The sequence below is a fragment of the Microcebus murinus genome, chromosome 11 (genome assembly GCF_040939455.1).
Source record: "Microcebus murinus isolate Inina chromosome 11, M.murinus_Inina_mat1.0, whole genome shotgun sequence".
Taxonomy (NCBI): Eukaryota; Metazoa; Chordata; class Mammalia; order Primates; family Cheirogaleidae; genus Microcebus; species Microcebus murinus.
Genome location: NC_134114.1, coordinates 72,047,859 through 72,075,832, shown reverse-complemented (window position 1 = coordinate 72,075,832; position 27,974 = coordinate 72,047,859). Strand labels below are relative to the sequence as shown.

The 27,974-nt window shown below is 38.5% G+C and overlaps 2 protein-coding genes across 4 annotated transcripts in view; both read right to left on the bottom strand.

Moving 5' to 3' along the window:
- LOC105876132 (2'-5'-oligoadenylate synthase 1-like) overlaps window positions 1–5,451 on the bottom strand; it is a 34,437-nt gene extending 28,986 nt beyond the window's left edge. The window contains exons 1-3 of one of the 2 annotated variants that reach the window (XM_076008204.1): window positions 1,913–5,451; window positions 1,388–1,582; window positions 411–597 (exon numbers count right to left, since the gene is read on the bottom strand). In XM_076008204.1, the coding sequence (XP_075864319.1) occupies window positions 411–597; window positions 1,388–1,546 (346 nt within the window). In that variant the 5' untranslated portion in view covers window positions 1,547–1,582; window positions 1,913–5,451. The remainder of the gene's footprint in view (window positions 1–410; window positions 598–1,387; window positions 1,583–1,912) is intronic. The other variant, XM_076008205.1, reaches the window with a different exon arrangement.
- A 12,791-nt stretch (window positions 5,452–18,242) lies between these two features.
- LNPEP (leucyl and cystinyl aminopeptidase) overlaps window positions 18,243–27,974 on the bottom strand; it is a 95,149-nt gene continuing 85,417 nt past the window's right edge. For both annotated transcript variants that reach the window (XM_012773726.2, XM_012773742.3), the window contains exons 17-18: window positions 27,608–27,689; window positions 18,243–26,986 (exon numbers count right to left, since the gene is read on the bottom strand). In XM_012773726.2, the coding sequence (XP_012629180.2) occupies window positions 26,855–26,986; window positions 27,608–27,689 (214 nt within the window). In that variant the 3' untranslated portion in view covers window positions 18,243–26,854. The remainder of the gene's footprint in view (window positions 26,987–27,607; window positions 27,690–27,974) is intronic.

Here is a 27,974-nt window from a genome sequence, read left to right as displayed (position 1 = left end):
TCTTGCTCCCTCCTTTTCTTTGGGACTGGAGTCCTGCCTGCAACCTCCTCCAGTACCTGAGGTTAGGATATGAATAACTGGGTCTCCTGAATATGAGTGGCCCACCCACCTGATTTTCACCTGGATTCACTCTCACTTCCGACTGGAAGTCCCTAGAATTGTGCTTCTGATGGGGTTGTCTCTTGAACAATGCCTCAGTTTCCCAACTTCCTCCTTAAATGTGGCCCTGCAGGATTATCCTCCACTCCTTTCATCCCAAGTCTTGAGTCACATCCTGGTACCATCATCTTCTTTTTCTATTTCCTGTTCCTAGAAACAACCCATAATGCCTTGCACTAAAGGAAAACCAAAATACAGTTTCTACGTCGTAAGAACATCCACAAAAGGAAAGCTCCAGGCATTTGTTTTACCTCTTTTATTGGCTATGAAGTGATGCTCTTGTATTTCAGGAATCTCCTGACTGTGGACTGTTCCAAAGTACTCAGAACACATCCTGTGAGTTTTTGATATTTTTGTAGCCACATGTTTTATACTCCTGTCTTCTAGATTTTCCCAGTTTAGGTTGTGTGTCTCCACAATTGACCTGTCATGCACAGACTGAGAAAAAGTATATACTTAACAAGGACTTAAAAGTGCTATTTGAAAGATCTGCTGGTCTGCATTTGGCTTCTCACTAAATGTTCCCATTCATGGACACAGTAAATGTTCAATTCATCCTATGAAGTTCTCAAACATAGCAAAGTCATTAGTTCTTCTGTTATAGATGAAAAACCACTCTAAATTAATAAAACAATAAACCATAAGAAACACAATCAGTGCTGAAAAAAAGATATAACTTTAAAAAGCACTGGATTTTGTTTAATAAAATCAGACGAATGAGATCCTAGTTCTTTCTCTGATGCTGTTGCTTTTTGCATGACCTTGGGCAAATCATTTAACCTGAATTTTTCTTCCCTCTTGTAAAATGGGGAGAAAGAAGGAGGGCAGTACATTACCTCTAAGGTCACTTTGGAAACAATAAATGCTGGGATTATGAGAATCCTATCACTATACAAAGCACTTTGGAATCACAGTGGCAATATCTGTAGCTGCCCTGGGTGTAACACTCAGGCCCGGGGCATTGAGCTAAGTGTCCTTCACTGTAGCCCACGAGATGGGCACCGTTCAGCCGAGGAGAATGAGACACCCGCATTAACCACTGCTCCTCACCACTTCATCTATGGTCACGGGTTTTGTTTTATTTAATTGTTAGTTTTCTATTAAGAGAGCTGCATGAAATGAATGAAAAACCAAAACCAGCAAACACAAGGCATGAGTGTTTTAGAACATGAGTGCCTTAGAAAGTGGAGAGGAGTCAAAAGTTTCACCCCCTTTCACCCACTTGTACCTTACTGTGGTCTTCAAGCTTTTCCCTCAGGACTTCCTGGCCACATTCTTCACAGTGAACTTTTCCAAGATGCTTTAGTCGAAGGTGATACTTCAGAGCCGTGTGGCTGACAAAGTCACTACCACAGTGTTCACAGTTATAGAATTTAAGAGCCCACATTCTTGCCCAGCGAAGTAGTAGTGGAGTTAGATCCTACTGATGACAAAAACAAAAAGCACAAGCCCTTCGAAGAAAATCTAGTTTCTCACAGTGAAGCAAAATAAAGACATAGTTTCTAGTGTGCTAATTATGCTCTGTCACATGAGTGTTTCCTAAGAAATTTATCCCTCACTAAAATCAAATACAGCATCATGAAAACATCCATTTAGACCCACTGCTTATAACTTGGGTCTATAAATGTTAGCGAGGTTAGTAAAAAAAAAATGCAAAACTGTGTAAGTACATATGTACATTTTTTCTAAGAGTTTCAAATGGATCCATAACCCAAGAGATGTTACTAATAAAAATTGCTGATTTAGATATTACCTCTATTCAGGAGACTCTCTGAGAGCCATTGTTTCTCCTATTTTTACCATCCAGTGAATTCCCATATTTGGGAAAATTATCATGAATGATGATTTTGATCTTTTCAAACACTCCGAATTTTTTTAAAAAGAAAGAAAAAGCAGAAATATATACCAAAAGACTGAACAAGAAGAGGACGTTGGTGATTCCAATCTTGAACTGACTGCTTCCAAAACTGTTTATTTTTTTGTTGCCAAGCAACTCTGCTTGCATTTGTAATAACTTGTCTGAAGCTTAGAGCTCCTTCCTCAGAGTGAAGAATTATGGGATTTGTAGTTACCAGTTTTGTACCAAGATCCAACATTTTTAAATGAACTAACAAATAAACTGTATGCATATATTTTACATTTGCTGCTGTAACAAATTACTACAAAATTTTAGTGGCTTAAACACACAAAATCATTATCTTATTGTTCTGTAGGCCAAAGTCTGACATGAATCTCGCTAGACTAGAATTAGGTCATTGTGCTACATTCCTTTCTGCAAGTACCAGGTAGGATCCACTCCCTTGCTTTTCTTCTAGAGGCTGCCACCTTCCTTGGCTGGTGACCTTCTCCCTGCATCCTCCAAGCTGGCAAAGGTAAGTGGAGTCCTGCTCACTTGCATCACTCTGATCTCCTCTACTTCCATCTTCCTTTTTCAAGGGCCCTTATGACCCATTGGGCCCAACTAGATAATCTAAAGTAATCTCCCTATTTTAAGATCAGCTGATTAACAATCTTAATTTCACCTGCAAACTTACTTCTCCTTTGCCATATCAGATAATAAATTCGTAAATTCCAGGGATTAGGATGTGGATGTCTTTGGGGGGTCATGATTTTGCCCACCACTCTGTAGTTCTAAACTTCAATCAGGAATAGAAATGAATCCAAAATATATCTATGTACAATGGAAGAGGGGAAAATGTTTTTACTCCCTGCAAACACTTCTGTACTTAATTCATTTTGGAGTCTTTGCCAAACAAATTTAGAACCACTGGATGATCTGTTACTGAAGACATGGCTCTTTGCACTGACGTGTGGTGCAGAGTTTTCCAACTATGAGTCCTTATCATATTAGGAAGATATGAAATCAAGTTAGTGGGTTGCAACCAACATTTTTTAAAAAATTCAAATAGGACAAAACTAGAGAATATTGAACATAATGAAGATAAATAATAATTAGTGCGACATTTGTTACAGCTAAACATATTTATGTGTGTACTGGATTGCTAGGTAAAATGCACTTTAAAAAAATCTGGATTATACTAATTAGTTCTTTGCATGTCTTCACACTGGTCAGCACAAGTTCTTTCCCTTATTTTACTTCCTCCACTTCCATTCACCTCCCTGTACCCTAGAGACAGCCATTATAATATGTTTAACGTGTTGTCTTTTTTGTTATATGTGCGTTCTTGCAAAATGTATCTTACTTTGGGGGAATTTTTTATAATTTACATAAAATGACACAAATTAAAAGGACACTATCTATGTATCTGGTCCATTCCTTTTAATTGCTGCAGAGTGGTGGTATCTACCACATTTGCTGTATGCTTTTCTTTGCGTCAAGATTAAAAGTGTTTGAAAGCCATTGGTCCAGTGGACATATCCAGAATTCATTGGAGAACCCTTAGAACAGCACTGGAACTTTCCTCATTCCCAGCATAGGTCTAAAAGTGGCTGCTTAATCCTCCTGTTACCAGCCATTAATATCCATGGATGCCACTCTTCCCAAACTGGACCCCACAGGGAGATACAGGTTGACATGGGCCATAAACAAGGGAGTCCTTTATGCGCTGATTCAAAGTGTTGTAGAATTTTTAAGCTGAAGTACCCTCCTTCTGCCCTCTTTCCCATCCCTTCCATCATTTTAACAGGCAAGTATTTTAGGGATGGGTTGGTTTCATTAAATAAAAAATGGAATTTGTTGGCAGAGTTTCAGGTGTCTTAGAAAATCTAAGACTGAGAAGTATACGTAGGCCTCAATGCTATCCCTGTCCCTACGTAATCACCTGGCACAAGATGAATGCTCAGTAAGCTTTGGTCCAATAGAGGGATGAATGGGTGGGTAGATTAAGGAACAGAAAATCATCAGGAATCAAGGTAGGTGCTCTCACTGACTCCAGGTTTGGCTCCATAATCTCACACCTCTGCTTACATGTGTCTGCTTCCCTTGTCTATTTCTGCATGGATGAATGTGGCTGCTCCACAATGGCGCCCTCGGAGGATGACTGACCACCCAGTTTGCCTGGGACTGAGGGCGTTCCCAGGATACAGGACTTTCAGTGCTAAAACCAGGAAAGTCTCAGGCAAACCAGCATTGCCTGAGAGGGCACCTTACAAATCAGCTTTCTAAATCCAACCCCTATCACCCCTTTGAATTAATGCATTGACTCCATCCATGACCAAATGTCATGAAGTTTGGAGAGCTTGATTGCTTCAGCCCAAACTGTGATTTGCTTCCGCTAACCAGGTTTTCATGCCTGGTTCAGTCAACCTTGATTGAGATACAGTGAAGGGGACAAGCAGGCACATACCCCATCCACAATGCCATGTACCAAGTTTTGTATGTACCAAGGGGTGTTGAGGCAATGTTGGGCACTTGTAGTTCACAGCAATGACCTAGCACATCATTCAGAGGTTTCCAGCAAAAGTGTTGTGTCCAGGATCAGGAGGCAAAGAAATGAGGAGAATAATGGGATCGTTAGGTTTTCTAGATGAGATCTCTCTCCTCCCTTCCCTTCTTCCTCCTTCTTTTGTCTCTCTCCATGATTGATCCACCTTTCTATTGTATTTGATGACAACATATAAGAAGTATTTGTATTCTTCTAACGCAGCAGTAGTCCCTGGATCCCTGCAGGTATTCAAGACTCTTTCAGGGGACCCTGGACTCAACATTATTTTCCTAGCAATATTAAGATACTATTTGTCTTCTGAGAATGTCACTGGGTTGACATTGGCACTGATAGTGTAAAAGTAATGGTGGGTAAAACTGCTAGTGCTATGGCATGAATTAAGACAGTGGCTACAAATTCTACTAGTAGTCATTTCATTCTTCATCAATATCTGGTAGCAGTGAAAAACCAACAAATGGATGTGGATATATGGTAACTCTCTACATTATCTTTATGATTTTTCTATATATCTAAAACCATTTTTAAAAATAAAGTTTATTCAAAACAAACAAAATATCAGTTTCACCGAAGAATGTCTTTGAGGGCATAGTAAACACTATCAATCTTATCAAATCTCCACCCTTGAGCACTTGCCTTGTTAATATTCTGCATGATGAAATGGAAAGTACTCATAAATCAGTTATGTTCCTTCCTGAAGTAGATAGTTATCTCAAGGCAAAGCACTTGTGTAATTAAGATGTGAGCTGAATGAGCCATGTTGTCATGAAACACCAGTTCTACTTGGAAGAACACTGACAAACTATGGTTTCTTGGTCAGATGTCAGTATTTAGTAAACATTTTCTCAAAAATGAATGAAACAATAGACACATAAAAAGCATATTTTAGGGAAATGCAAATTAAGATACCAAAATGTAATAGCCAAAACCTAGAAATAAATAAAATGTCTTAGGCGAATGGTTAAACAAACTGTGGAACATCCACACCATGAAATACTCTCCAGCAATAAAAAGGAACAAACTATTGAAACATGCAACAACTTGAATGGATCTCAAAGGCATTATAGCGAATAAAAAAGCCAAACTCAAAAGGGTGCCTACTTCATGATTGCATTTACATAACATCCTATGAATAAAAAAATTATATAGATGGAAAAAGAGATCAGTGTTTACCAGGGGTCAGGATGGTGAGGAGAGAGGGATGGGTGTAATGACAAAGGAGTAACATAAGAGAGATTTTTTGTAGTTATGGAAAAGTTCTGTATCTTGATTATGACTATGGTTACATAAATCTACATATGTGATAAAAAGACACAGAACTATATACACACCTTGTATCATTGTCAGTTTCTTTGTTTTGATATTGTACTATAATTATGTATAATGTAGCCATTGGGGGAAACTGGGTGAAGGGTACACCAGATCTCTCTGTACTATATTTGCAACTTGCTATAACACTATAATGATATCAAAACAAAAAGCTAAAATAAATAAATTGTAAGAGGTTAAAATACAAACGAAGTGAGCCTGTTACTTTGTAAACAAAAAACTTCACTAAGGACAATATTTGTTGCCAATGATAAAATTTGAACTTTCAAAAGAAAATTAGTATTTTTGGAAACCTTTTATCAATCACTGTAAGTGTGACAACTTCCCAATACCTACAGACTTTTTTTTTTTGATGAGATGGGTGGTGATTCTAGCAAAAATGATTTTGATAGTGTATAATGGCATGTATCACCATTTGGAGGATCTGTATCACTCTGAACTAAAGTTTTCCAAATGACCACTTCATGATGTCTCAAAATCATTCATGGGTAACAGATTCATTCAAAGTACATTTTAAACTAATAGAGTATAAAAAGTCCATTGATGTGGTTTAAGATTCCATATTACAACTAGCCTTTCAGAAATTACCACCTAATGAGTTTTGGAGATCCAAAAGGAATATCCACAATTATCTGAAAAGGCTATTAGAATGCTCCTCCCTTATCCAACTACATGTTTATGTAAAGCTGGATTTTTTTCATATACTTCAACCAAAAAACCATATTACAACAGACTGAATCTGAGAATCCAGCTGTCTTCTATTAGGTCAGACACTAAAAGAGATTTGCAAAAATGTAAAACAATGGGTTTTTTCTTCCTAATTTTTTTTGGAAAGTGTAATTTTTGTTAATATTTAATGGGTTTATTTTGTGATAAAATAAGTTAGTAATTTAATATATTTTTAAGTTCTCAGTTTTAATTGCAAATAGAGTTAATATTGGTAGCTCTAACCTATATAACTAAAATCTTATTGGTGCCATCAATAATTTCAAGAGTTATTATAAAGGGTTCCTGGGAACAAAAAGCTTGAGAACACTATTCTAATGTAGTTACATTTTGTTTAACTTATTTCTTACTCAGTTATAATTCAAATACCATAAAATTCATCACTTTAAATTGCAAAATTCAATGGTTTTTAGTTTATTCATAAGGTTGTACAATCATCACTTGTATCCAATTTCAGAATATTTTCATCACCCCAAAAAGAAACCCCATACCTTTTAGAAGTCACTCTACATATTCCTCCTCCCACCCTCTGGTAATTGCAAATCTATGCTTTGTTTCTATGGATTTACATGTTTTGAACATTTCACATAAATTTAATCAGAACATGTGGCTTTTTGTGTCTACTTTCTTTTACTTAGCATAATGTTTTCAATACTCATCCATGTTATAGCATGTATCAGTACTTTATTCCTTTTTATGGCTGAATAATATTCTATTGTATGGATGTACAACATTTTTTAATGCATGTAGTTGGTGGACATTCGGGTAGTTTCCACTTTTTGACTATTATAAATAATACTACTATAAGCATTCATGCATTCATGTACATTTTTTTATATCAACAAAAGTTATAAATTCTTGGATATATACTCACAAATGAAATTTCTGGGTCCTATGGTAACTCTTATGTTTCACCTATCAAGGAACTGTGACACTTTTCTCCACATTGTAGGTGACAAGTTGCTTCTCTCTTGTGACTTTCAAGATTCCCTATTTTGTGATTTTGACAGTTTGCTCATACTGTGTCTAGGTGTGGATCTCTTTGAATTTATTTTATTTGGAATTCATGAAGCTTCTTGGATGTGTAGATTAATGTGTTTCATCAAATTTGGAAGTTTTTAGGCATTATTTCTTTCAAAATTATTTCTATCCTCTTTCTCACGTCTCATTGTGGGGCTCCCATTATGTATGTGTTTGGTATGTTTGATAATGTCCTACAGGTCTCTGAGAGGCTCTGGTTTTTTTCTTCATTCTTTTTTCTTTGTTTTCCTCAGATCAGATAATATCAATTGACCTATTTTTGAATTCATGAATTCTTCCTTTTTTTTTTTTTTTGAGACAGTTTCCCTCTGTTGCCCAAGCTAGAGTGCTGTGGCATCAGCCTACTTCACAGCAACCTCAAACTCCTGGGCTCAAGCGATCTTCCTGCCTCAGCCTCCTGAAGTAGCTGGGACTACAGGCATGTGCCACCATGCCCGGCTAATTTTTTCTATATATTTTTAGTTGGCCAATTAATTTCTTTCTATTTTTAGTAGAGACAGGGGTCTCGCTCTTGCTCAGGCTGGTCTCGAACTCCTGAGCTCAAAGGATCCATCTGCCTTGGCCTCCCAGAGTGCTAGCAGCATAGGCATGAGCCACCGAACCCGGTAGTGAATTCATGAATTCTTTCTTCTGCCCGCCCAGATCTGCTGTTGAGCCCCTTCTAGTGAAATTTTAATTTCAGTTATTGTACTTTTCAACTCCAGAGTTTCTATTTGATTCCTTTTTATGATTTCTTTACTGATATTCCCTATTTGGTTAGACATCATTCTCATATTTTCCTTTAGTTCTTTAGACACTGTTTCCCTTAGTTTTTTGACTACTTTAAAAATAGTTGATTCAGGCTTTATCTAGTGAATCCAACATGTGGGTTTCTTAAGGGACAGTTTCTATAAATTGGGTTTTTTTCCTATAGCTCGTACCTTCCTATTTATTTGCATGTCTAATTTTTGTTGTTGAAAATCGCACCATTGTCTCAAGCAGCCATGATGTCAAAACATTTGACACACACCGTTTCTTCTCCTTCAGAGGCTTTCAGCACTGAGCGAGTTCAAGTGAGGTCACTCCCTTGACCAAACAGGTCAGATAATGACGATTCTTTGGAAAGGAGGTTCGTTCTGTTCCCTCCAGTACCCGGAATGCAGGCTGTTATTTTCCTAGGCTGATGCTGAGCAGGAAGTGGGTCTAGGGTAAGTTAAAATGCTACAAAGCTCATTGTTCTTACTGAGATTTCCCCTGTTTTTCTTAACTAAACACTCTCTGGGGTTCTGTAAGTCTTTGGTTAATTTCCAGATTTCTGAAGAAATTGGTTCTCACAATTTTTGCAAGTTTTTTCCTTGCTTTTTTATGAAGGAATGAACTTTCAGAGGTCCTTACTGTGCCATTTTCACCATTACTCTGTAAGTACATTTTGATTATTTCCTATAGTAAAACTTGGAAGATGATAAATTTTGTTTTCATTCATCATGGGCTTTCCTTTTTCTTAAATTATGAAAGCAGCACATATTAGCTATGAAATGTTCAAATAATATAAAATATCTAAAACCTTAGTCCCTCCTTGTTTTGTGTACCTCCTTCACCCTCCGCTTCAATGCTTCCTTCATCCTACTGCTTCTAGGAAATTATTGAGCACCTACTATATGTAGTTCAAGGGGGGCACATCATCGATTTAGTACCTTGTTTATGTTAATTGAGTTCTTCTAGTGTTTGCATACCTGAGAACATTCCCTCCCCCCCCACAGATGAGTAAACTAGATTACAGCTTCTGTAATGGCCATAGAAGATGTTCAAATGCAAGGCCTTGTGGAGCAAAGCAAATACCACCAAACAAAAGTTTCTTCTAAGTAAGAAGTGAGTTTTACCACTAGTTGCAGTGACAAAAGCAGGGTAACAATTCGAGAAGCAGGGGCAACTTTGCCATCGTTGCATGCCTTTTGTGTTGTACTCAGAATGTGCCCTGGCTGTCTGAGCAGTCCTGGTTATTAAAGAGCAAAGTAGATCTTTGCTAATGGCCTGAACTGACTGAGGAAGGGTCTACACCACATGTATTACCTGATTAAACTTCTTAAACATCTCTTTTAAATATTATTTTCCTCCTGACTTCATCCAGTAGCTGCTTAAATATCTGTCCCTAATCTTTCCCTCTCTCTTCCCAGGGGTACCCATACCTTCACACAAAAGTATCTGTCTATCCATTCCCTTGATCCACCTGCTTTCTTCCACCCCAGTCCCCGCCCTTGGCTGGCCTGCAGAAAGCAGCAAGGGAGGGGCCCCACTTGCCCCAGGGATGCTGCTTCTCTTCCAGAAGGGTCTGCACAGTGGGCCATTGGTACGCATGGAGCATCCTCAAGCTCGGCCTTCTAAGCTATGAAGCTCCCGTCTCAAAAGTCATCACCCTGAACAAACGCCTGTGGAGACAGGAGCTGCAAAAATCACACGGGTAACGTTTGCCAAAGTGCCTTCTCCCACAAAGTCCAGTAATACTCTCGAACGTCCATCCTTCTTACTAGGTTAATCTGGTCTGAATTGCACATTCTGTTTTTCTGCCAATTACTTGGAGAACTGTTCCAGGAACAGGTGAAAGAGGAAATGTTCTTGGAACCAGCTGTGGGCTGAGGAGGCTGAGCTGCAGTTCTCGTCTGCGTATTTGGGGTAACTTGGAACTATTTTTCACAGTAAACTAACAGCACGTGTGCCAGCCTTGCTACGGGTTGGGCAGGCTCACGGGCTAACTCAGGACAAACAAGGAACACCTTTGAGGATCAGCACTGTCCCTGCCTACCCACTAGGTCCCTTGTCACACAGATCCCAGGGAAGATCCTTGGCTACAGGGACCTGACTTAGCATTTTCAGCCCTGAAATGAGGGTGAAGCCCACCCTGCCTCCTCCTGGAGGGCATTCTGGCTGCCTTGGGAAATGGGCAGCGAGTCTTACTCAAGATGCCGCAACTCCCTCTCTGGCCATCTTCTGGCCAGTGGAAATTTCTTAAGGCTCCCTAAAAATCAGGCCATAGATGAGCCCAGCCTCTTTTCAGGAAGGTGTAGGATGTCCTTTAGAGCTAACCATCTCTTTGCAAATACAAAAGGAGTCACTCCCATTTAGGCCCCTTCACCTAAAAATATTTTTTTCTTTAGTGTCCTTTCCCAAGGGGCACATTCCCCAGGATTCCTTCGATTTCATTAGAATTTCCCCCAGTCTCTGTGCGAGTCTGGGAGCTTCCATGAGGGCTGTGTGGACTCTAAAACATCTCAGGACAGATGGGTCTCTCTGGCTGTTCCCGGTCACTCCTGGTGAGCACTGGGCAAGGCAGATGCCACCAGAATCCCCCCCATCCCACCCCAGTCCAACTGAAAGTGCATCCCACGCACATTCTTTTTTTTTTCTTTCTCTTAAGTTTCTTTTTTTCTTCTTTTTTCTTTTTTCCAATCTAGAATTTCAGAGACTAAAAGGCCAAGCACATTCTAGAAGACTGGAGCCAACTGCTCTTAATCTAAAGCAAGGACCTTAGAGACGTCAAAGAACAGAATTCCTGATTACTCAGGCTAGCAGGCAGCAATTGAAATAACTGTGGCGAGTGCCTGTCATCTAAAAGCCAAACAGACAAACAGTGCATTTCCTGTGTGACACATTTAATTGATTACGTTCTGGGACTTCATCTGTGGACTTTCCACTCCAGGAGGCCACAGAGCCTCTCTTTTATTGAACTTAGGTGTAAGGCAAGACTCCCTGAGTTACAAGTCTATCTTGAAACACTCTCCTTATTCTTGCTTAGCCACACAGAGGAGCGCAGACAAGAAAGCACTCTTACAACTCAGGTTGAGGTGAGCCAAGCTCATTTACCGCTAATTAGAATTTAGGGGAAACAGGCAATTAACTTCCCGCCTCCTGTCATTCACTTGGAACCCCCTTAGGAACGAATATCTGTGTGGTTATTCAGCGCTGATCAAAAGTGCCTCTGGCTCCCAATCAGTGACACAGGGCACTAAATGTGGCACTTCAGCAACATCTGGTGAGAGGCCGTCACTTCTCACATTCCACTGCACACCTGAATGAGCAGAGGGAGAATTCTGGCTGGGAACGAGTGTCCCGCAGACACTACCCCCTCAAGGCGGCTGTGTGGTTATTGAAGTAGGCTGCAGTACTACCAGCCTCGTAGCTGAAAATCTCCCGCTGCGACACCCTTTGCTTCTGTTCCATGTGAACCCAAGTGCCCTCGACCGTCTACCACCCACCATGCAGGCAGTGTTTATGAAACCCAGGTGGCATTCTCCCGGCCACAGCCAGCTGCTCACATTACAGAGTCACACCTCGTGTGCCCACGTGGCCCAGGGCCTGCGGCTTAGTAGGTAGATCACAATATTTATTGAATGAAGGACCCATGAAAAGCATTTTAAAAGTGTGTCCTGACTTCCTTCTTCTACTGGTTCAGTTTATGGCTGCTTTCCCTCACCCAAAGTTAGGATGGGCTCAGATATTATAAGCCAATTTTCACATTAGCCTGGAAAAACATAGGAAGAAAAAAAAATCTGTTGCCAGTCTACAGAGGTAGAGATTCCTTTTACAGGAAAAATGCATTTGTTTGAAATACATATGTGTTGATAAGCTGCCTGCAGTAAGGGCTGAGACTCCAAGGAGTATGTCCACATAGCAAAAGGCCACAAATGGGTCATATCGATCTTGGGGCCAGCTACTAACTCCAGGCCATTAGTTTTGCAGAGCTCCTAATGCGCTTGGCCGTGTGCATCTGGATGTAGAGGCTGAGACACAATGCCATGAGGGAGGGAAAAATTTCAAGTTCATGGGGGTGTCTAGAAACAAGTGTGAGAAGTCAGGAAAGCCTGGATGTGTGTGTGCACACTTTGGGTGAGGAGGGTGGGTCAAAAGATCCCCCAGAAATGGCAAGGTAGGCCAGGCGCGGTGGCTCACGCCTGTAATCCCAACGCTTTGGGAGGCCGAGGTGGGAGGATTGCTTGAGCTCAGGAGTTCGAGACCAGCCCGAGCAAGAGCAAGTTTCTACTATACATAGAAAGAAATTAGCCAAACAACTAAAAATAGAAAAAAATTAGCCGGGCGCGATGGCACGTGCCTGTAGTCCCAGCTACTCGGGAGGCTGAGGCAGGAGGATTGCTTGAGCTCAGGAGTTTGAGGTTGCTGTGAGCTGGGCTGATGCCACGGCACTCTAGCTTGGGTAACAGAGTTAGATTCTGTCTCAGAAAAAAAAAGAAAAAGAAAAAGAAAAAGAAATGGCAAGGTAAAGGAGAGGCTCTGGAGAACAGAAATATCAAGAGAGAATGAAGCTGTTTGTCATGGCATGTGAGAGTAACTTCCCTCTCAGTAACAACTTGGAGAAAACCGGCACCGCTCAGCAATGCTTTGGCTTTGGTGTATTTTGTGGGAAGGAATCTTGAAGAGATGCTAAGTGCTGAGTCTAGGTTGCTCCAGGCAGAAGAAAGATCAAGGCCTGTATGCAGGGCAGAGAGGAATCAACGGACACCTGGGTCATGCCTCCTCAAACAAAACCAAGTGAGTGAGATCCATGATTTGTAAATTCTTTGTTTTAACATTGTCTCTTTTCTCCTGTGAACTTCTTGAAGTTCCTGTGTTCTGGAAACAAAAGGGGGACTGTTGAAAACCAGGAAAGCACAGCAGCCTGCACCCCAGCCTGGGAGCCTGTGGCTGAGGACGGAAGGCCTGTCTCAGGCTGATTTCAAACTGCAGTCATGCGTCACTTAACGACGGGGATACGTTCTGAGAAATGCATCGCTAGGTGATTTTGCCATCACGAGAACTTCATGGCGTGTATGTACACAAATCCAGGTGGTGCAGCCTACTACACACCTAGGCTAGACAGTGTAGTAGCCTATTTGCTCTTAGGCTACAAATCTGTATAGCATGTTACTGTAGGTAATTGTATATCTATACATAGAAAAGGTAAACATGTGGTATAAAAGATAAAAAAAATGGTACACCTGTCTAGAGTACTCACCATGAATGGAGCTTGCAGGACTGGAAGTGGCTCTGGGTGAGTCAGTGAGTGGTGAGTGAATGTGAAGGCCTAAGACATTACTGTACACTACTGTAGACTTTATAAACACTGGACACTTAGGCTGCAGTAAATTTACATAAAAGTCTTTCTTCAATAAATTAACCTTAGTTTACTGCAATATTTTTTTTTCTTTTTATTCCAGCATATTATGGGGATACATATGTTAAGATTATGTATATTGCCCATGCCCCCCTCGCCCCTTGAGTCAGAGCTTCAAGCGTGACCATCCCCCAGACATTGCACATCTCACTCATTGTATTTGTATATACCCATTCCCTCCTCCCCCCTCCCACCTGCCCGACACTTTTTAATTCTTTTGTAATAACACTTAGCTTAAAACGCAAACACATGGTAGAGCTGTACAAAAATACCTTCTTTATGTCCCTATAAGCTTTTATCTATTTTTAAATTTTTTACTTTTTAAACTTTTGTTAAAAACTAAGACACACTCACATTAGCCTAGGCCTATAAAGGGTCAGGATCATCAAGATGATACTAGGCAATAGGAATTTTTCAGCTCATTATCATCTTATGGGACCACCAGATGTAGTCTGTTATTGACTGAAACGTTGTTATGCAGCATATGACTGTACTTTTTTTTAAAAAATGGTTCATTTTCATCTTTTACTTGTAGCCAGTGAAGCTGATGTTTATGATCCTTCCATCCAGCTCTTGGACATTGCACTTGTCAGATCAATAATAACCACCCTGATATCCTCTTTGGTGGTGAAAGAGTCTATCTGAACCTCCTGACATTAGTACCTTCCACCTGAGACAAGATCACTTTAACACAACCCTCTCTTCCTTCAACACACAAAAAAGGGCTACTGTTTTGAGACCACTCTGTTTGGATCATTCACACCATCATCAAGTTTAAAAATGAAAACATTAGGATAGCTTCATTTAGTTCTGCACTCCACAGTAATGAAACACCTTTCAGTAGCAAATTCTAATATTCTCTTCTCCAAGGAAACAGTGTTCTGCGGGCAATTGCACATCATTTGTCTAAAAAGTGATACACAGAACTGTTTCTAATGTAAATGCATATACAAATTTAACATATAATATTATGTGGGATTTTTAGCTAGAGCATAACCTCTGGTGCCCTTAATCTGTAAAATGCAGGAGTTAGATGAGGTCATATAAAAGGTTCCTTCTAGCACTATCAATCAGAGATATTAAAACATTTGGCCAATTTCTCTGCATCATCCCATCTAATGAGTAAGTTGCATACAATGTTTTCTAGCTAGAATTGAGACTTGGGCATAGTTGATTCTTCTGCATATTTAAGGCAAATAAATTGAGATAAGGAAAGGAATATTTGTTGAGCAACTGTGAAGCACCAGGACTATTTTCCCACATACCTGTGCCTCGTGTTATTATCGAAAAGTAGGTATTATTACCCCGATTGCAGATTAGTCAGCGGAGTCAGGATTTTCTATTGTACCTAGTTTTAACTAACCAAATTCAGCAATAGTCAGGATTTAATTTCAGTGATAAAAGCTATATAACTGCATGATTTTTCTAGTATACTACAATGTCTCTCAAACAAATGAAATCCTTGCAAACTTAAAGCTTAAATTTATAAAAAGATAGACTAAAACTATTTCTATCATTTACTAACTGGTAAGCTATATGAACTTATTCAATTAAAAAAAATCATTTCAATCTATAACTGAACATGAAAACATTAACATCCATACATCTCAGAAAGCAGTTCATGGTTTTTGTTTTTTTTTTTTAGTTGAGGCAAGGTCTCACTCTATTATCCAGACTGGAGTAAAATGACACAATCACAGCACACTGCAACCTCCAACTCCCAGGTTCAAGCAATCCTCCTGGCTCAGCCTCCATCATAGCTAGGACTACAGGTGCAAATTACCTTGCATCGCTAATTAAAAAAATTTTTTTTTGTAGGGATGGGGTTTCAATATGTTGCCCAGGCTAGTCTTTTAACCTCTGGCCTCAAGTGATCCTCCTGCCTTGGCCTCCCAAAGTACTGGGATTACAGGTGTGAGCAACCGTGCCCAGCCCGTTGACAGTTTTAACAATAACAGTTGATATTTAGTATTCCTGAGCCAGGCACTGTGCTAGGAAATTTATAGGTATTTTATTTAACATGAATAACTCTGCAGGGTACGTAGGTAGGATTCCAATTTTATAAATAGAAGAAACTGAGACTAATAGGAATTAGTAACAACTCTCTTTTTAAATGGAAAATTGATAGAACCAAATTCAAAATTCCAGTTTGAATTGATGTCTATTCTCCATAGCCTCTCAAGTATTTTAATTTCTAGAAATCATTACCTTTTGTTATGTGATAATAAAAACATTCCAATAATTTTGCTCAGATTAAAAGTACAGAGGCCTTGGAGATAAAGAAGATGAAAATATGATCAGCCACTAAACCTACTACTGGCAGCCAATGTGCAATTCTGCAAGTAGGACCCAGGGATCACTTCAGCTACATTCACATATGAGAAGAGCAATGGCATCAGAAAACATTGAGCAAAAGGGCTTTCAATTTCCCACACTTGGTTTGTACACAAATGGTTAGTTTAATAAGCAACACACTGACACTCCCTCCCCCAGCCCCCAAGTGGTCTTTCCTATGCTGATGTGGCCTCTGAGTGTCCCCTGACTTCCTTTCAAACTAAGCCTCCCCATGCTGCGGCCTGCTCATCAACGGTCCACCTGTGATGACGCTATTTTATTAGGTTATCACATTATGCTCTCTCCTTTTATAAAAATGAGTGGGAAAGCAAGAGTGAAACTTATACGTGTAATCCACAGTCCTGGATATAATTCAACTCAGCCAACAACAGAGATCACAGGGGTCCCAAAAGTGCATTTAGCTTCAACTGGACTTTGGCTAATTGACTGGATGTCATCCATGACGAAAATAATACAAGTAAACAAGCACAAAGCATTGGGAACATATCACCAATTATGGGCTCTAGAGGGTGGGCTGTAATTAATGACTTAAAAGTATGTTTTTGCTCTCTGGTAATAAAACATCTCTTCTCAGCATGTAAGTTAACTGTTCAACTTGCACACAAGTTTTAGTAAACACCAGAGGCTTTCAGCGTGTGTGTCTGTGTGTGTGTGTGTGCATGCACACATGTGTTGAGGGGGAGGGATTTATGGTAAGAACTGAAGAAGTAAAGCAAAAACAAGATATAAACAAATCACTATTCTGTACCATGAGTTCTAAAAGTGATTTTGAAAAAGAGAAAAGTTATTATTATACTATCCATACAAAAAGTCTATCGGAACCAAAGTGTTCTTTACATTTATAATGAGTTTTAGTTCAACTGTTTACTGCCCCTATCCAGGAATATAAAAGTATAAAAAATTTAACCAGGCCAGGCGCCGTGGCACATGCCTGTAATTCTAGCAGTCTGGGAGGCTGAGGTGAGAGCATAGCCTGAGCTCAGGAGTATAAGACCAGCCTAAGCAAGAGCGAGACCCCATCTCTACTAAAAATGGAAAAATGAGCCAGGTGTGGTGGTGCATGCCTGTAGTCCCAGCTACTCAGGAGGCTGAGGCAAGAGAATTACTTGAGCCCAAGAGTTTGAGGTTGCAGTGAGCCATGATGATGCCACTGAATTCTACCCAGGGCAACAGAGACTCTTTCTCAAAAAAAAAAAAAAGTTAACCAGAAGCTTTTGATCAATAGTTCTGCAATTTCTCATTCTCAGAGCATTTCCCCCATCTATTAGTAATGATCATTGATAAGAGATTTTAAAAGGGCATGGCATCAAGGTTTTGTGCCCCCAGAAACAGGATTTGTAGGATGGGAGTTAAGACAATTAATTTGCCCTCAAATGTCCAACCTGAAGCACTAACAACGACCGAAAAGATACTGGTTCTAGTTCTTGTAATTGGATCTAACCAAGAATGTAACTATGGAAGTGTCCACTCCAACTATATATGAACCAAAGCAAGGCGTATTCCCTAATAACATCCAATGTCTCACCTTAATTAAAAGAGTAATTGTTTCTTGGTTTTGGTGGCATAAGAAATTACATGTCTCATACTGATCTAGTTACTGCATTATTACTGTATCAGTTGGCTACTTAGGTGACCTGAATGCTTACAAGAATTGCTTTAGTCCAAAAAGCAAATAATTGTGCTGGATGGAGCTCTTATAACTGTTACTCAGTCCCCTGCCCTATGCATGCATTGAAAGTTTGAGCTCCCACTCCAGGCCCCAGGGACATTTGCCAATATCTGGAGGAGGCAATTTTGGTTGTCACTACTAGGGGTAGGAAGTGCTACTGGCATCTAGCTGCAATTGGCTGCTAAATATCCTATGATACTCAGGACAGCTCCTCACAACAAAGAATTATCCAGCCCAAAATATCAATAGTGGGAATGTGAGAACCCTTGAGTTATACTCAGTAAGGATACTGGGATATTGGTGAGGTAGGAAACACAACAAAACACAATGAATATGGGAGCTGCCCTGGTAGAGCTCATAATCTGAGAAGAAATCTCACTTTATATATGTATTCTTTTAATCCAAAGAGTTCACACAATTATTTGTATTTAAATACTTTTATTTTCATGTCACAAAAAAAAAAGCAACAGTGTTTGCAGTTAAACATGCCTTTCAGTCAGTGCTGGTCATATGCAAAACAAGTTATCAGAAATATAAAGAAAAATAAGCCTTTTCCCTTTACAAGTGAAACAACACAATTTGCATATACAATATTATATATACATAATATTTTCAAAATCTTCCACAAAAGACAGATTATGATACAAATTTAGAATTCCACCAACAAGCTCAGACTCAAGGAACTGAAGAACTCTATAGGTGTTTAAATACAAAATGTAATATCTTTACAAGTTTCCAAGTAATTACTTTCCAAAGTACTTGAAAGAGACTATTCTTCACAGCAACATGGAACACTTGGCTTTAATCAAGACAGCTGTAAGACTGTTTGTCTCAATGTGAGTTTGTTGATTAATGCAAATGCTCCAATTATGCTGTAATTCTCATTTTATATACACATACACACACAGTGTATTATTGTACTGATGGTTTATACAGTCCAACTTCTGGAGCATTTCATTCAGCTAAGCCATGACCTTTACTTCCTCAAATTAAGGAAGTAATTCCTCAAATTAAGAACTGTTCAGAAATATCACTAATGACTACCATGACTAACTCCAAAAAGGTGCCCCTTTCTCTTTTATTTGTGATCAAAGTTAAACATGTCATGAACAAACTTTTATTTTTTCCATAGCAGCAGGTATAAGTAACAGCAACGTATATGCTAATTTTTTCAATACTAAACCTGAGAGTTTGATGTGGTAAATAACATTTCTTTGCAAATTTTCTAGGAGTCCTATCAATGTCTCTAAAATTATAATATGGCAAATCTTCAGCATGGAGTAGCATCATTGTAAATGTGAAAACAAATAAATAATGCTAAGATGTTGCAGGAGGGAAGACAGCGAGGGATTTGCACATGCACATTCTTTGATGCAAACAAATGCAGTCAGGGCATTCATTATGTGGTGGATGGAGAGACAATGTGAAATATAGGAATACCGAAAGTGAACGTATAGGTCTGGAGGCATGAAATGCACACAAAAAACACAAGGCTAATGAGACAGCACTGGCTTAAATGTTTGAGTGCCACTGAAGATAACATCTAACAATGTAGGACTGAAGACAAAACAGGAAAAAAGGAACAGGAATGGTCCAGCTACTGGAGAACTGAGGAGAGAGAATGTAGCCACACAGAAGAATTCTGGGTAGGAAAGGACCAACTTGGCCCACCACATGTGCAGGTTGAAAGAAAGGGCTTGCCCTTGAAATTCTTTTTGGATTAGTTTTTGGGTCCATGTTGTCATTCACTGGAGCCATGGCTATAACTCAAAAGGTACATTCCAAGAATCAAAATAATTTCTACTGGGTACACAACAATATGTTAACTGCAACAGATTTCTGTAGATGAATCAGAAGTCCAGGCCTCAAGAAGAAGCTACTCTTAAGGGTCTTCAAATGACTTCTAGGCAGCACTCTTACTGCCTTACCGGCTTCACTCACTTACCAGTTACTAAAAGATTAATCAGCAATGAAGTGTAAACACACTTTTACTCAGTACTGGCCCCTGTCTTTCTAGAATTTACAAAAGCACAGGTCCCTTTTCACCGTCTCATTCACTTTGAATCAACATAAGAAATGCTGGATCTGATTAGCTTTCACCACTCAACCATACCCAGTGTCTTCTCCCATCTTATCTGCTGCACACCTGGTGCCATTAGCTACACTCCCACGTTGCTACCTTCAAGTCAGATGGTGTGAATTTAGTAGGCCTTTATTTTTGTTAGGTACATTCAGAGCCCTACAAAGGACTAAGCATTAAGGGGAAATAATGGGAGGAGAGTGAAAGCAAATTATGTATGTGTGTTTATACCTACATCCTTAAAAGCATATATCATGGATAATAAAACAAAATAACCACAAAACAACTATGCTAGCTACTGATAAATGAGAAAATATGTAGGGAAAAATGTGATCTGTCATATTATGAAACTCAACTTTCAGTAGGTCCCTACACAGCCATGCAAAAGACTAAATACAAAATGCAATAATAAAGATATGAAAACATATTTATGCTTATTAAGAATATTCCCCTACCAAAAATATAAATCCCTCCAAAACAAGTAAGTAAATAACACACAACTATTCTACTCACTATTGCCTCTACACAGGCAATAAGGGAAGGGGAGAAAGGGAGATTTGTCATACACTGATCCTCGATTTTCATTAGGTACCTACATATATCTATGTGAAGAATTAGGTACAAAAATCAATACCATGAAAACATTTATATACATCTTTTAAAAGGATATACCCCGTCCTTTTCCCCTAACCACTTACTACCCATATAACCCCTCCCTACACAAAAACAAACCCAAGTTATAAAACTATTGCCCCCACAGGCAATGAGGGAAGGGAAGCAGAGGAGAGTTATCATACATCTGGACCTCCATGTTTCATTACATACCTACATGTCCCAAGAAAGCACTGGGCACTACATGAAATAACACACAGAATGTAGCAAGCATTTATATACATTAAAAAGATGTATGTATATATGTACACTCAGCCTCCTCCCAAAGAAACCAAACATCTATTCTACCATTGCCCATCAGGCAATGAAGGATGGGGAGTGTGGGAGAGTTTTCATAGAGTCAATCTCAACTTTTTTACTATTAAGTACCTAAATAGTCATGCAAAAGACTAGATTTAAAATGAATTTAATACCCAAAAGGGGTAAAAAACATTTATATACAGTAGAAAAAGCACATATCTTGTCTTTTTCTCTAATGAGCCCATTTCCCATTAAAAATCTCGAAAACAAAAAAGCGAAACCAAGCCATTACAGTACTCATTTACTATAGCCTGTATACACAGGATATAGAGGAAGGGAAAGAAGATTTGCCACACCTCTGGGTCTGGGTCTCTTATTACAATTGGATTCCTACAATTCCAAACAAAAAACTGACTTGGAGTGAAAGAATAAAAAAATCCCAGCAAATTTTATATACATTTAAAAAAATACAAACCCCCAAATCCCCCACCCCTCTACCAAAAAGCCCCAAACAACTACTCTATTAGCCATTGCCCAGATAGGCAATAAGGGAAGGGGAGAAGGGAGATTTTTTCATAGAATGAACCTCGATTTTCATTATGTACCTAAATATCCATGGAAAGGTCTAGGTACAAAATGAAGCAACAGAAAAAAGAAGCAAAAACACTTATATACATTTCTAAAAGTACATATACCCCCACCCTTCGGGGAGGGAGGTTGAGTGAAAAAAAAAAAAAAGTGTATATTACTCTACAACTATTGCCCACAGAGGCAATAAGGAAAGGGGAAAGGGGAGATTTTCATACATCCGGACCTCCACATTTCATTGGGTACCTGTATGCTCGAGCAAAGCACTGGGTACAAAACGAAATAACACAGTATAGTAACAAAAACTGTACATGCATTTTTAAAAAAGTATATATCCTGCCCTTAGTCCCCTTCCACCCCCCAAAAATTCAAGAAATCTAAACTACTTAAAAAAGTTCCCCCATATAGATAAAAAGGGAAAGGGAAAGAAACTGCTACATGTTATACATCCAGAACCCCATGGTTCATTAGGAACCAACACATCCAAGGGAAGCTCTGGGTCCCCAGCGAAATACCATAATAAAGAAGTAAAAACATGTACATATATTTATAAAAGTATACACCCCAACACCCATAAAAGAACCCCTAAAACTAACTAATTACTCTCCTAGATATTGGCCACACAGGCAATAGAAGGGAAGGGGATAAGAGGAGACATGTCGCAGACTGAACTTTAAGTTTTCTTCATATATCTACTTAAAGGACAAGGAAAGAAACAAGCTAACAAAAAAGTAGAAAAAGTGTATACATTTAAAAAGTATACGCCCTTACCATGAAATCACTTTCCCCTAGCAAAAAAACCTTAAAAAAACCCCAAACTACTCTAAAAGTATTGCCCACAGAGGCAATGAGGGAAAGGGAAAAGAGGAGATTGTTATACATCCAGAACTCCATGGTTCATTAGGTGCCTTTCAGTCTGGGCGCCCAATGAATTAATACAGTATAATAGTAAAAACGTGTATATACATTAAGTACATTTCCCTGACTCCCCTGCCCCGCTCCCCCCACACCCCACTCTGATAACTACTTTATTAGCTATTGCCCAATAGGCAGCAAGGGACGGGAAGAAGAGGAGATTGTTACACATCTGTACCTCCACATCTCATTAAGTACTTCCATGGCCATGAGAAGGACATAGTATGAAGTGAATTAGGAATACAATGTAGTGGCACGTATATCTATATACATTAAGTACATAGCCCATTTCCTCCCAAAGCCCCAAACCCAAACTACTCTAGTAGGTATTGCCTAAAGAGGCAATAAGGTAAAAAAGAAAAGAGGAGATTTGTAATACACTGAACATTAATTTTCATTAAGTATATATGCATCCATGCAAAGAAGGATGAAAAAAAATATGAAAAAGCAGCATAACATTTATATATACTTGAAAGGATGATATACAACCCCAGCCCCCAAGACTAGATCAAAGCAGCAGCAACTACTAATGCAACTACTCTGTTTTTGTCCACGGAAGCAATAAGGGGAAAAGTAAAGGGGACATTTGTCATACTTCTGGACCTCCACATTTTATCTACATGTCCACAAGAAGGATGAAAGAAATAGAAAAATGAAATGACATTCACAAAATAGCAGCAAAAACATTTGTACACACTTTTGTAAGAACATACCCTGATCTCCTCTCAACATTACCAACTCCTTCCAAAAAAGGGAACCAAATAACTACTCTGTAGCTGTTGTTACAGGCAATATGGGAAGGGGAGATGAGATGTCATAGGATGATATATCACTTTTCATCAGGACAAAAATATACAAAATGAAAGAATATAAAAACCTATCAAACACACACACACACACACATATATATATATATATATACATTTTAAAAGTATATATCACCAACCCCAAACCACTCACAGAAATCAATCAACTATTCTATTAACTATTGCCCATGTAGGCAATAAGGGAAAGGGAGAAAAGGAGATTTATCATACTTTTGGACCTCCACTTTACATACTTAGCAATGCAGAGAATGAAAGCACAATATAAAAGAATGTGAAAACCAGCAAAAATATATACCTTAGGTTTTAAAAAGACAAACGGGGGTAGGGAGGGGGAAGAATGCTCTTTAAAAAGAGAGTTAATTCCAATAAAAGCAAAAATAATAAAGGCAAAGGTGAGGAGAGCTACATCAAACCTATGACCTTAGTTCTTGGATAGGCCTGTGTAACTAAATCCAGGTCTAGTTTTGCAACTCAGCCTAGGAACTGCTGTCCTTGGGGCTGAGTACACCTTCCTGGCAGCCCTAAGAAACAGGGGGATTGTGTGAGTGTTCAGCAACTGGACTGCAGACTGTGGTTGCAGGTGCTTTAGTTTGAGTAGAATCTTCTGAAAATCTAACTTGATAACAGTCTATCAATAATCCAACAAAGTCAGCACTGAACTTTAATTTCTTACTTCCCAATAGTAAGAAAGGATTCTGTTTGGTACCCAGTAATACCAATGCAGCTTGATTTTCTCTCTATACCCAGGACTCTTCTGACAGCTCTTTTGTTCCTACAGTGGCCCCATAAAATGAAAACATGTATGGCAAAGAAAATTAGAGTTCAGCAGAACCTGTAACAGTAAGGAAGTTCATGAAAAATGAAACAGTGACAAGCAACAAAATTTCATTTAAAGAGACTTAAATAAAATAAGATGGAGGAAGGCACAAGCTTATGGTGGAAGCTGACACTACTTGCAGTTTCATACAGCTGATCACTTCATGTTAACAGAACAAACTGGACTCCTCCGATTCCTATTTTTATGACCTTTCACATCTCCAAAGCATACATTTTTCTTCTACAACTCCAGATTTCCAGTTCTATCTTTTCTAATAATCTCGTAAGTTGTCTTTTTTATATTCAAGTAGACCATCTCTCTGAATGAACAGAATACTGATTCAACAAGTACTTGTGTCATGAATCTGTGTGCTTATATAAAAAAGCATACTATGACTTCTGTGCTTCAATCTGGGTTCTCAGAAATACAGTGGCTAAGATATAGTTTTTGAGGAAAAAAACTTTGAAAGCTACCATCATACTTATTATACTACAAGTTTCACCTCTTATTAAACCTTATATTCCTAAGAGCTAGTTTTTAGAAGTTCCACATAGATGGGGTTACTTTAACATTAAAAATCATGGAATTCTGTGGGAGAAAAACTGACGTGAAGTTTTAGTAACTAAATATAATTAAGGTGAGGGCTACAAATGAAACTACAAATATGGATCTGGTATCATAGCAATGATGGTCTTTGCATGTGAAGACAGCAATGGATCATGAGTCACTTCTTTTTAGCCCATGTTTGGATAAAGTTTTACTTATAACAATACCCCCTTATCCCACACCATATCCAGACACACTCATAGAAAAAAATGATATAATTCAAGACAAAAGATTTGCCATACGCAGAATTAACATATATCCCAAGAGTAATGTCAAGATGGGCAGGCAGAACTAAAGAATCTTAAGCAATTTTGAGGAGTAACAAAATTTAAATTCTGTATCACAATGGAATTCAGTAACATGACATGGTAAAAAAAAATCAGCAACAATAAGCAAAGAACCCTCAAAAGTTTAGCATTTTCCCCTCACTCTAAAAATACAAAAACACCCTAACTTTCAATATTAGCTAAATAACCATTTACCAAAGCACAAGAGGAATAAAGACCTACAATCACCCCAGTTTCAATAAGACATATTTAGATGATTCTGTGATTCTCAGGATATAATATTTTTTACTCTAAAGCAAGAGATAAATGTTTAGAAAAGATTAAATTGGGGGAAATCACACTAGGATTAAAGAAAGCTACATTTTAGCTTGCCAGCCTTTTAAATTTTATTATATAAAAATATTTTCATAAAATAAAATTTAATTTTATACACAATCTCACATATTCTAACTTTACACCTGCTGAATAAAAAAAGGTGACCTTTCCGTTGTCTGACTCTGTGGAGTGTCTTAAGTGCTTGCAAATGGGTAATTACCCTTTTTATGTACATAGAAGCTGTTTTAAAAACAAAATATAAAAGTCTCAACAATTATTAGGAAGAAAGCTTTTCTCCTAAGAATCAAAGAAACAAAACAATCTAGGTATAAGTCTGCATAGCTCAAAAAATTCAAGTACAGTATTTCCCCTTCAGAAGGAGTAAAAATGCCACACAGTTTTGGATATCCTCCCTCATTTTTCTTTCTTTCTTTGACCACTGCTTTTAATGTTAGTTTGACCACAATGAAAGAAAAACAATGATTTTTCAACTAAAGAGAAGTGCTATTTTTGATATGGAAAAAATTCAAAGCCCACCGTATCTGATTTCAAGTTCCTGCTATTCCACCTTCTCTTTGTTCCTTTAAGGTACTATGGTGAACTTCAAATAAAAATTTTCAATTTCTCAAAGGCCCTATTTTAAAATATGCTTCTAATATGCTACTCTATCATATAAAATGAAAATCCACACATGGCTAAGATTCAGAGAGAAAGTGTCTATGATCTACGAAACCAAAAGGTAACTTAAATTGTATTCTTAGTAATAGTGATAAAAGTCATGATGAAAAACACCAGTGTTAGCAAAATGCTTGCCACAAACGTAGAAACACTTCTCCATAACATAGGGTATATCTATGACAGGGAGTGCTGAAGGTGTACAAATTTGGGGAATATCAGCATTCATGAGTAACGTAATTATAATTAAAGCTAACTTTGTTTGGAACACTTTCCTATGGTAATGCTATAAAAGATGAAAAAGAAAGTGTTAAATATTTGGAAAATTTAACCTTTTGGCATTGTTATTTAGCTTTTCAATACAACAAAAAATTTTAAAAAATCTGTAGCACCTGGCTATTCTGCAGAAAAAAAATACAATAGTTATAGATATTAGACTTTTTTCATAAAATAAAGGATTAATCAAAACCTCAAAGCAAAGTAGATCGGCACACCTGAGATCAGTTCTCTACAGTGCATGCTTTATTGTCTTTGTTACCATACTCTTTGTATCATACTAACTTTGTACCACATTCCAATAACATCTATCAATAAGAAGCAACAAATGGCTGACAAAGCAGCAGCCTGCAAAGATGGTGGCTCTTATGGTAGACCACTCCTTGTTCCACTGTGTTCAGTAACTTTCCGGATACTGAGATATAGAACTGAATTCCCAAACAGATATTTTCCCCCATTTGTACATCTTCAAAATAGAAAAATTGCTCATTGTTTCTGTAGATGGTTGGCATATAAGTGAATACCATTTTGTAATAAATAACTACATACTGCCCAAAGACATTTCAGAAAAGACAGATGAAAAATACAATTGGGCCCTGAGCTAACTAGAACTCCTAAGAGTGCAAACAACTCGGCAGCAATCCTGGCTTTACCTTGGCTTTTGCAAAAGCAGCAGAGACCAAGTTTATAAGCTTTCTGAATGGGCGACAAAATGAGGTGCGGTTGTGCATGCTACAGCCACAACGTCAGGGTTTTTAGGTTCTTCTCCATCCACTGGATATTCAGCTGAATGACTTCCAAAGCCTCCTGCACACAGCGGAGCCGAAAGGTTGCCTCTGACTGACTCTCAAAGAATGCCTGGACCTGTAAGTTCCACACAGAAGCATTTCAGAAGAAGAAAAGGACAATAAACCTCAGGTAACTCTGGCTATCCTTTTCAAATAAGCTGTAACTTAGCGATGGCTGTACTGGTATCTTGAAAGCAGTACAGAGAACAAATACTTTAATATTTAAGGTGTCTACACACAGTTCCCGATTAAGTATGGTGATATCTGAAGTAATTTTTAAAATGAATTCTCTTTAATTCCCATAAGAATACATTTTCCTAACTTACAGTAGAAAAAAGATGTCCAAGTACATACAGCAAGTGAGGTTGAGTCTAAAGTTAGTCTTGGTGCTATAAATTTGCCCTTTGAACAGAATTCTTAAAAACAATTTCATAATTACTTTCATTTTTATTGTTTTAATTTTATACATTTTATTATTTTTATCGGGAATATTGTTGAGATAGAAACCAAAATGTTTCCTTATGACTATATATCCCACTATCTAAAAGTTATCATGGCACAGAATCATTAATATTGATGAAGGAAGACAGAGAGAAGGGACAAGGATTAGCATGAAAAGCCACCACATCACTTACACCGAGCAGCCTGAGGGGAAAAGAGTTACCCAGTCTCCCAACTAGCATTTTATATAACCAACCTCAGATAAATGTGGCTTTGTTGAAAACAGGTGAGTTGATCCAGCGACAATACTTTGTATAGTATAGGACCCCAGATGGAACCTGAAGAAACACAAAAATAAAAGCAAAAAAATGAGACAGCTGCTGGTGAGAAAAATGCAAAGGAAATGCTTTAGTGTCAAAGGCAGAACGGGGTCCTCCTCCCGGGAAATGCGGCTCACTAAATCAGGCTTAGTCCTACACACACTTACAGCCAGTGAGAGGAAAAGGTGGGGGAAATAGGGAGGAGTTGGGAATATCCAGATAAATGATTAATCCATTTAATCTTCTCAAAGATCAGATCATACACCTAGAAATGTCATTATTGCTTTAAAAGAGAGAAAGAAG